This window comes from Haematobia irritans, chromosome 4 (genome assembly GCF_050003625.1).
Source record: "Haematobia irritans isolate KBUSLIRL chromosome 4, ASM5000362v1, whole genome shotgun sequence".
In the NCBI taxonomy this organism is placed as follows: Eukaryota; Metazoa; Arthropoda; class Insecta; order Diptera; family Muscidae; genus Haematobia; species Haematobia irritans.
The window spans coordinates 42,348,658-42,359,461 of NC_134400.1; the positions used below are offsets into that span (position 1 = coordinate 42,348,658).

A 10,804-nucleotide genomic window follows, 5' to 3' on the forward strand; every position below is an offset into this window, starting at 1 on the left:
TTTCCAGAGTACTAAAATATTGACAAAATTTTCTAGAGAAATAAAATTTTGACCAAATTGATTTGTGAATAAACTTTTGACAAAATTTTCTATAGAAATAAAATTTTCTAGAGTAATACAATTTTGACAACATTTTCTAGAGCACTAAATTTTGAAAAAAAATTTCTAGAATATTAATAGTTTGACAACATTTCCTAAAGAAATAGAATTTTGACAAAATTTTCTGGAGAATATAGTTCAATCAAATTTTGACAAAATTTTCTATAGCAAAAAATTTTGACAAAATCTTAACGAAATCTTCGATAGAAAAAACTTTTGAAAAAATTTCCTGTAGAAAAAAATTTTTTCAAAATTTTTTATTGAAAAAATTATTAATTTCGATTGAGAAAATTTTGAAAAAAATTTCTATGAAAAAAATTTACAAAATCTTCTATAGAAAAAAATTGACAAAATTATCTATAGAAATAAGATTTTGGCAACATTTTCTATAGAAATAAAATTTTCACAAAATTTACTTTGTAAGAATAATATTACCAATCTAGTGACTTAACGATTGTTTCGGATTAATTTTATTTGCTTGTAAACAATATTTTTTAGGGTAAAAGAACAACTTGAAAAATGAAATGTGGTAATAAGCAATTACATATATGAAAGTGTCCTTAAATTGTGAAATAATCATTCAAGGGCATGTAATTATGGCTTCATTAAGTGATATCATGATAAGGTTGTCCAGTTTTATTAGTTGTTTATCTCTTAAGGTGATTGAAGTGAGTATCTTTTGCTAGTGTTGTGTTCATATTTGATCGCGATAGTCACGCCATGGGCTATAAGTTGATTCTATAGGCATATGAGTGACCTACTAATGGCAGTTTTTTGTTTGTCTGTTTCCTCGTGCTAAAGCCAGCAATTCAAGATCTACTTGAATAGATATAATATGGATAATGGTTTGACTTTGAAAAAATATCTCTAGAGATATTTACATGTACGTTTACGTATGTTTTCTTCACATGAATCTCGTAGTGTTTTTAAGTGGACATAAAATTAGTTTATTTAGATTTAATTTGAAAAAGATGATTTCATAAAATTTTCTATAGAAATAAAATATTGATAAAACTTTCCATAGAAATAAAATTTTGACAAAATTTTCTATAGAAATTAAATTTTGAAAAAAATTTCTATAGAAATAAAATTTTGAAAAAATTTTCTATAGAAATAAAATTTTGACAAAATTTTCTATAGAAATAAAATGTTGACAAAATTTTATATAGAAATAAAATTTTGACAAAATTTTATACAGAAATACAATTTTGACAAAATTTTCTATAGAAATAAAATTTGGACAAAATTTTCTATAGAAATAAAAATTTGACAAAATTTTCTATAGAAATTTTGAAAATTTTTTATAGAAATAAAATTTGTAGAAAATTTTCGATAGAAATAAAATGTTGACAAAATTTTCAATAGAAATAAAATTTTGACAAATTTTTCTATAGAAATAAAATTTTGACAAAATTTTCTGTATAAATAAAATTTTGACATGTCGAAAATCTTTGTTGTTAGTAGCTATCTCATTTAATATCATAATTTATTATATTTAGTATGGAAAAAAAATAAAATTTTGACAAAATTTTCTATAGAAGTAACATTTCGACAAACTTTTCTATAGAAATAAAATTTTGACAAAACTTGCTATAGAAATAAAATTTTAACAGTATTTTTTATAGAAATAAAATTTTGACAAAATTTTATATAGAAATAAAATTTTGACAAAACTTGCTATAGAAATAAAATTTTAACAGAATATTTTATAGAAATAAAATTTTGACAACATTTTCTATAAAAATAAAATTGTACCAAAATTTTGTATTGGAAAAAAATTTCTATAGAATTGAAATTAAAACTATGCGTTTCCTGCTAAAGCTCATCAACCTTGGGATCATCTGTATGGTAATGTTAGCATATTTTTTCAAATTGTAAATTAAAAAAAATATCATGCATTTGGACGTTATTCGTCTGTTTTCATTATCAGGCTAACATGAAAAATAATTTTTGCGTACTTTAGTTAAACGAACTAAAAAAACGTAGAAACTTATACACAAATGAAGGATAGAGATTTACTAAATTCGTGTCTCCCACAAACTAGTTCAGAAGTTCTTAAAATTTGTAAATTTTACCAATAATGTTTCTATCTTGAATTTCGTATGGCACTAAAGGTATTTTTGCAATTTTGAACTTAATTTTTTTTTCTTCAAATTAAGACAGTTTAGGTATAATACATTTTCTGAAATCGGTCGAAATTTAAAATCGGTCCAATTTACACATACCAAACTTCTACTTCTTTTTTGCGTTTGTATCCTTAGTTTTGTTACAGTCCTTATACACTTTTTTCGAATATATAGGGTTCAATTTTTATTCAGTTTGGGGGGATATATGTCGGTTTTTTTTTTTGAGCCAGAATATTAAAGCTGAAGACGTTTTATTTCGGTTTTGGGCTTCATATAGGCCAGATTTAAATAAAGATGAAGAAGATTTCCATTTAGCATATACAGAAAGAATCTGGTTTTATTTTACACAACATTTTTACTTTCATTAGCACTAAATAAATTTTCTACACTTGTATTTTGGCTAATATAAGAAACATTTTCAATTTATAATTTTTTTCATTGCATACTTTTTAGACATAAAATGATATTGCCTAGCTTCAGTAGTTTGTCATATTTATAATTATTATTATTATATTTTTTAAATTTACATTTAGAGCCATATCTCTGAGTTGACACTTTGATTACACTAATTTTAATACATTTGATTTTTGTTTTTGTTTTTGATGCTTAAGGGTTTTGATTATTGTTGCGCTTCAATGAACCTTTTCATTTAATCGCTCACTAATGAATGCTCGACTTTTCGCTCTTTCGGCGATTCATTGGTCAACGTCGAATGCCGCCACCATGGTAAAATGTCATGTATAGTCACGCATTTAGCTTGCACTTCCTGCAAGGAGAGACAAACATGTGTCCTTTTTACCACCGAAAGATAAATACCACTATGAGCTTGCTAGGAGTGACAATGACACTGGACGATGGTAACACAATGTATACAACAACAGCAACAATGGCCAGGACAAGTAAGAGAATTAAATATGTATGAGACCAATCATTTCATATAGAGTACACAACAACAAGAACACCAACAACAACGAAAATTGTACTCATATCTAGATTTTCTATACAGCAATTCATTACTTTGGTCTAGTTTTCTGGCAAGCACACTGGTCAACAGAGATTAAAAGGAAAATTTGTCATTGATTTTAAATTGAAAGCCCGGTTGCCACTCGGTTTGTCCCAAATACATACATTTAAATATCACTCGATCTGGAAGAATTTGATAGACTTCTACAAAATCTATAGACTCAAAATTTAAGTCGGCTAATGCACTAGGGTGGAACACAATGTTAGTAAAAAACCAGTAAGGAAAGTCTAAAGTCGGGCGGGGCCGACTATATTATACCCTGCACCACTTTGTAGATCTAAATTTTCGATACCATATCACATCCGTCAAATGTGTTTGGGGCTATATATAAAGGTCTGTCCCAAATACATACATTTAAATATCACTCGATATGGAAGAATTTGATAGACTTCTACAAAATCTATAGACTCAAAATTTAAGTCGGCTAATGCACTAGGGTGGAACACAATGTTAGTAAAAAAATATGGGAAACGTTTAAATCTGAAGCAATTTTAAGGAAACTTCGAAAAAGTTTATTTATGATTTATCGCTCGATATATATGTATTAGAAGTTTAGGAAAATTAGATTTATATTTACAACTTTTCGACTAAGCAGTGGCGATTTTACAAGGAAAATGTTGGTATTTTGACCATTTTTGTCGAAATCAGAAAAACACATATATGGGAGCTATATCTAAATCTGAACCGATTTCAACCAAATTTGGCACGCATAGTTACAATGCTAATTCTACTCCCTGTGCAAAATTTCAACTAAATCGGAGTTAAAAATTGGCCTCAGTGGTCATATGAGTGTAAATCGGGCGAAAGCTTTATATGGGAGATATATCCAAATCTGAACCGATTTCAAGCAAATTTGGCACGCATAGTTACAACGCTAATTCTACTCCCTGTGCAAAATTTCAACTAAATCGGAGCAAAAAATTGGCCTCTGTGGGCAAATGAGTGTAAATCGGGCGAAAGCTATATATGGGAGCTATATCTAAATCTGAACCGATTTGGCTGATATTTTGCAAGTTTTTCGAGACTCATAAAATATTCGGATGTACGGAATTTGAGGAAGATCGGTTTATATACACGCCAATTATGACCAGATCTGTGAAAAATATATATGGCAGCTATATCTAAATCTGAACCGATTTTTTCCAAAATCAATAGGGATCGTCATTGAGCCGAAACAGGACCCTATACCAAATTTTAGGACAATCGGACTAAAACTGCGAGCTGTACTTTGCACACAAAAATACATCAACAGACAGACAGACAGACAGACAGACAGACAGACAGACGGACAGACAGACGGACAGACAGACAGACGGACATCGCTAAATCGACTCAGAATTTAATTCTAAGCCGATCCGTATACTAAAAGATTGGTCTATGATTACTCCTTCTTGGCGTTACATACAAATGCACAAACTTATTATACCCTGTACCACAGTAGTGGTGAAGGGTATAAATATGGGAAACGTTTAAATCTGAAGCAATTTTAAGGAAACTTCGAAAAACTTTATTTATGATTTATCGCTCGATATATATGTATTAGAAGTTTAGGAAAATTAGAGTCATTTTTATAACTTTTCGACTAAGCAGTGGCGATTTTACAAGGAAAATGTTGGTATTTTGACCATTTTTGTCGAAATCAGAAAAACATATATATGGGAGCTATATCTAAATCTGAACCGATTTCAACCAAATTTGGCACGCATAGGTACAATGCTAATTCTACTCCCTGTGCAAAATTTCAACTAAATCGGAGTAAAAAATTGGCCTCTGTGGGCAAATGAGTGTAAATCGGGCGAAAGCTTTATATGGGAGATATATCCAAATCTGAACCGATTTCAAGCAAATTTGGCACGCATAGTTACAACGCTAATTCTACTCCCTATGCAAAATTTCAACTAAATCGGAGTAAAAAATTGGCCTCTGTGGGCAAATGAGTGTAAATCGGGCGAAAGCTATATATGGGAGCTATATCTAAATCTGAACCGATTATGCTGATATTTTGCAAGTTTTTCGAGACTCATAAAATATTTGGATGTACGGAATTTGAGGAAGATCGGTTGATATACACGCCAATTATGACCAGATCGGTGAAAAATATATATGGCAGCTATATCTAAATCTGAACCGATTTTTTCCAAAATCAATAGGGATCGTCTGTGAGCCGAAACAGGGCCCTATACCAAATTTTACGACAATCGGACTAAAACTGCGAGCTGTACTTTGCACACAAAAATACATCAACAGACAGACGGACATCGCTAAATCGACTCAGAATTTAATTCTAAGCCGATCCGTATACTAAAAGGTTGGTCTATGATTACTCCTTCTTGGCGTTACATACAAATGCACAAACTTATTATACCCTGTACCACAGTAGTGGTGAAGGGTATAAAAATATGTTGTCGAAATTTTATTTCTAAAAGAATGTGTGAAATTTAATTTCTATAGAAAATTTTGTCAACATTTTATTTTTATAGAAAGTTTTGTCAGAATTTTATTTTTATAGAAAATTTTGTTAAAATTTTATTTTTATAGAAACTTTTGTCAAAATTATATTTTTATAGACAATTTTGTCAAAATTCTATTTTTATAGACAATTTTGTAAAAATTTTATTTTTATCGACAATTTTGTCTACATTTTATTTTAAAGACAATTTTGTCAAAATTTTATTTCAATAGAAAATTGTGTCAAAATTTTATTTCTATAGAAAATTTTGTCAAAATTTTATTTCTATAGACAATTTTGTCAAAATTTTATTTCTATAGACAATTTTGTCAAAATTTTATTTCTATAGAAAATTTTGTCAAAATTTTTTTCCTATAGAAGGTTTTGTCAACATTTTTTTAATTTTTTTTTAGTTTAGTTTATTTATTGCCTCACATACAACAAGATTTATAATCTTATAATTATAGTATGTGACATAAAATAATTCAGATGTTACATAGATTGTTTAATTTTATTTCTATAGACAATTTTGTCAAAATTTTATTTCTATAGAAAATTTTGTCAAAAATGTATTTCTATAGACACTTTTTATGCAGAGTGAATAAAAATTGCTATTTCTAGAAGCCTAAGAAGTTATATCGGGAGATCGGTCTATATGATGGCTAAAAAAATAAAATAATAATAGGTATACACACCGTATTCGACACCAGTGTTGCCAGTATTTTTCTGGCTTTGCCTCCAAATTTAATTTAAAATTCCCCACAAATATCCCCAATAAATTTTTGAAAAGTTTTTATCACAAATAAAAAATAATAGAAAAAGGATCTGCTGTAGAAAATCAGTAATCAGGCAGATTTTTACTGTTTGATAAATTGTTAGAATTGGCGTTTTGGTAAATTTTTCAAAATATAAAAATATGTCTGTAAAGCTGAGTAATATTACAAATTAGCCCATAATAAAATTCTGTGACCGTTTCTAGTCCAAAACCTGCACTTGCACCCTATTGTATGCCCTGGAATAAAGAGGAGCAATTAATTTCTATATTGAAAATGCCCAGTGATTCTTCATTAATAATGAAAAAATAAAAAGAATGCAATGTAAACCCGTTTTCCATACAAAAAAATCCCCATAAAACTCCTCAAAATTTATGAAAATTCCCCACCAAATCCCCAAGTCCCCAACCACGAAAAATATCCCCGATTTAGGGAAAAAATCCCCAAAACTGGCATCACTGTTCGATACGGCTATGTGTTGACTTAAAATACTTCCAGATTTTAATTTCTTGTAAATCGGATAAAAATTAAAATTTTTTTATTTAGAAGCCCACAATTTAATGATTAAAAATGAAATCGGGAGATCGATTTATATGGGGGCTATACCAAAACATGGTTCACACCCTATTTGGCACACCTATTTATGGATCTAAAGTACCACTAAATTTTAAACCGGTAGGTCGGTTATTATGCGGTCTATATCAAAACCTGGACCGATATAGTCCATCTTCGAAACATGACCTACCAGTCAAAAAGACGAGTGTGTTCAAAATTTCAGCACAATTGGTTCATTATTGATGGCTGTAGCGTGATGACAACAGACATCGTCTTAGAATTTCTCCCTGATCATGTATATATCTGCTTTGTATAGTCGGATATCGACATTGTGATGTGTTAGGTTAGCCCGATGTATTAGGCTCACTTAAACTATTCAGTCCATTGTGATACCACAGTGGTGAACTTCTCTCTTTTCTATGTTAAGCCCAATGCCAAGGGACCTCCTTTTTATAGACGAGTCCGAACGGCGTTCCACATTGCAGTGAAACCACTTACACTGTTAGAAAAATATGTTTTTCATATGTTCCGATATAAACAAAATGTGTTTCGGGTACAATTTTTAAACACAATATACTTAAGTGCCAACATGTAATGTTCCTAAACTAACACTAAATGTTTGGAACACATATGTTAATATGTTAAAATATATTATGTTTGGGGCATGAATGTTTCATAAAAATAATATGTGTGAATGTAAACATATACAAATTTACAAATTTCGAGTAAACATATTGTTACGTTTTTATATTTAGGCGTTTTTAATTACCCGACAATTAAAACACAGTTCTTTTAAATAACGACAATCTACAATTTATTTACTATGACTTCACACTTTACAATTCGTTCACACTGGAGTTATTCGTTTGACGCTTTAATTAAGACTGACTCGTTAGCAGCATGCGAGCGCTTTTATATATGACGGTGTGGCAATACGAGAACATTCTGGTATCACTACAATATTCTGGCAACGCCAGAACCTTCTTAGACAATGCTAGAAGGATCTACGACCATTAAGTTATTCGTCTGGTGGCAGCCAAACACATACACACTCACATAGATATATGCTCGCATTACTACAACAACAATGACAATAGACAATGAGATGAAATGAGAAAGCAAAATAACAAAGCAAAGGGGTTGTTATTCTATGAGAGAGTAAGAACTAACATTTCGGTAAGCAAACAAAAGAACATAAAAGAAATTCAGGAAAATACTAGAAAATGAGTAGATGATTCCAAGAAGTGATAGCGAAATTTTATCGTTACAATTTGAAATTTTAAATTAACGGAAACTAATTTAAATAAACTTATGTCTATAATTATCAAATTCGTCACACTGCCTCCCGCTTAAGCCTGTTCGTCCCGAACAGGCACAGAACCTGTTCCGTAAGGAGCCAATCGTTCCAGATGTACAACTTTCATCTTTGATCTAGGGCTGTCGTCCTTCTGAATCCGGTATACAACATCATTGATCTTCTTGATGACTTTGTATGGGCCTTCCCACTGTGTTTGCAGTTTAGGACACAATCCTTTCTTTCGTTGCGGGTTAAATAGCAGAACCAATTCTTCTTCTTGGAAGCCCTCAGTATTTACAGCACGATCGTATCTCGCCTTCATTCTGTTGCTGACCATTTTTATTTTGTTGCGCACTGATTCGTGAACTTCACCGAAAGTGTTTAGGATGTCGTTTCTGTTTTCTTCCATGGCGAGCTCATTAGGTTTAGCGCCGAATATCAGATCTCCAGGCAACTTCAACTCAGTTCCGAATAGAATATTGGCCGGTGTTCGAGAGGTGGAATCATGAATGGCAGATCTATAGGACAGCAAAAACTTTGGTATATGCTCGTCCCAGTCCCTCTGGCCGTTGTCCACCACTTTTCGAAGATGTTCCACCAGGGTGCGATTAAACCTTTCTACCATGCCATCGGATTGTGGATGTAATGGCGTAGTCCTCGTTTTCTTGATACCAAGGGATTCACACATCTCTTTGAATATGGCCGATTCAAAATTTCTTCCCTGGTCTGAGTGAATCTCGGACGGCACACCGTAGCGACATATCCAGTTTTTGTTGACCACATCCACAATCGTTTTTGCCTCTTGGTTTGGAATTGCATACACCTCCGGCCATTTGCTGAAGTAATCCATGACCACAAGGACATAACGGTTTCCAGAATCACTTACTGGGAAAGGGCCTGCCACGTCCATTGCTATTCTTTCAAACGGGGCTCCTGGTCTATATTCTTGCATAGGACCTCGACTTTTCCTTGTTGGACCTTTCGCCTTCATGCACTTCTCGCAATTGGCTACCCATTCAGCAATTGATTTCTGGCATCCAACCCAGTAGAATCGTTGCTTCACTTTATCGGCGGTTTTGGTTATTCCCAGATGACCTCCACTGGGACCATTATGGAACTCCGCCAAAACGTCTCCTATTTTGGAATCTGGAACGATGATCAAATTTCGGCTGCTTTTGCCATCTTCGCTTTCCCATTTACGTTGCAGGGATCCATTGACTAGAACTAAACTATCCCATTGAGCCCAGTATGCTTTCATAAGTGGACTTTCGGCTGCGATGTCTTTCTTGCTGGGTTTCTTATTTTCTTGTTTTGCCGAAATAATTTTTCTCAGAATGGGATCTTTACGTTGCTCTGTTGACCAGTCTGTGCCAGATTCGATGTGTAACTGCCTGACATTTACAACTGTCTCCTTTGGTTCAGCCTTCGAGTAGCGTCTGTTTTCTACATTGCAATGCCGTCGTGTCAAGGCTTGATCAATAACTTGTTTGCCACCTTTTCTATTATCCGCAAAATTTGAATTTGAGTCGCTTGGCTTTGTGGTCGCCTTCTTCTGATTATTGTTTAATGGAGATGGCGAGATTGACCCCGACGTTTTACGCCACGCTTTACATTCCCGGGAAAGATGTCCAGCCTTATCACAGTTATAGCATTTCATTCTAGATTTATTTGCTTGCTGCTTCATTTCTTGCATTATCTGCTTTAGAGCCTCTTTTACCAAGTAAGTAAGTAAGTAAGTAAGTATCTTTTATTTGAGACTCATTCATTTCGATTACATTGTTCTTGTGGACTTATCGATAAGTTATGGTAAACTTAGAACTATAATTGTCTTGTTCTAATACACTATTTTTATTGTAATATAGCAACTTGCTTCTTATTAAATATATCGATTGTATAATTGCACATTGTATGAATGAAAATAAGGCTTGCTCTAGACCCATACTGTTTCTTGCAGAGCGTGTATGTCTGCGTTTATAATAAATAATCTATAACTACAAAACACTTAAAACGAGGTAACAATTTGTGTGTTAGCTACGAATGCTAATACAGTAGCTTTTAAAGGAAATATAAGGTAAAACATTATCACAGATTAAATCGAATATACCTAGGCATAATTTAGGTACTTTTGTGCTATAAGGTAAATAAGTTTTGATTCGTTTGTTTTTTAGATTTAATCTAAATAAAATAAATATAAATATATTTCTATGACTAGATTATTGTCATATTATTAACTATCCTCTATGTGTTCCAGGTGTTGTTTTCTGGAAGAATTGCGGCAAAGTGTGATTGGTTGATTCGTTGTCAAGGTTTTCATTGATTATGGCAACAGATGAAAGATATTTAGAATCAGACCATTTGGAATACTCTTCAATGTTATAAATTGTGCTCAGCAATTCATTTTCGTGTGCAGCAAGCCTCTCAATAAATTTTCGCTGGAGGTTGAAAGCATATCTGCACAGAGGTTGAACTCCAGATATTTCA

At 32.0% G+C, this 10,804-nt stretch overlaps 1 protein-coding gene across 1 annotated transcript in view; it reads right to left on the minus strand.

Moving 5' to 3' along the window:
• Window positions 1-2,956, minus strand: part of LOC142232951 (anoctamin-5) — a 43,040-nt gene extending 40,084 nt beyond the window's left edge. The window contains exon 1 of the mRNA XM_075303678.1: window positions 2,753-2,956. Within this exon, the coding sequence (XP_075159793.1) occupies window positions 2,753-2,764 (12 nt within the window). The 5' untranslated portion in view covers window positions 2,765-2,956. The remainder of the gene's footprint in view (window positions 1-2,752) is intronic.
• Window positions 2,957-10,804: the final 7,848 nt, after the last annotated feature.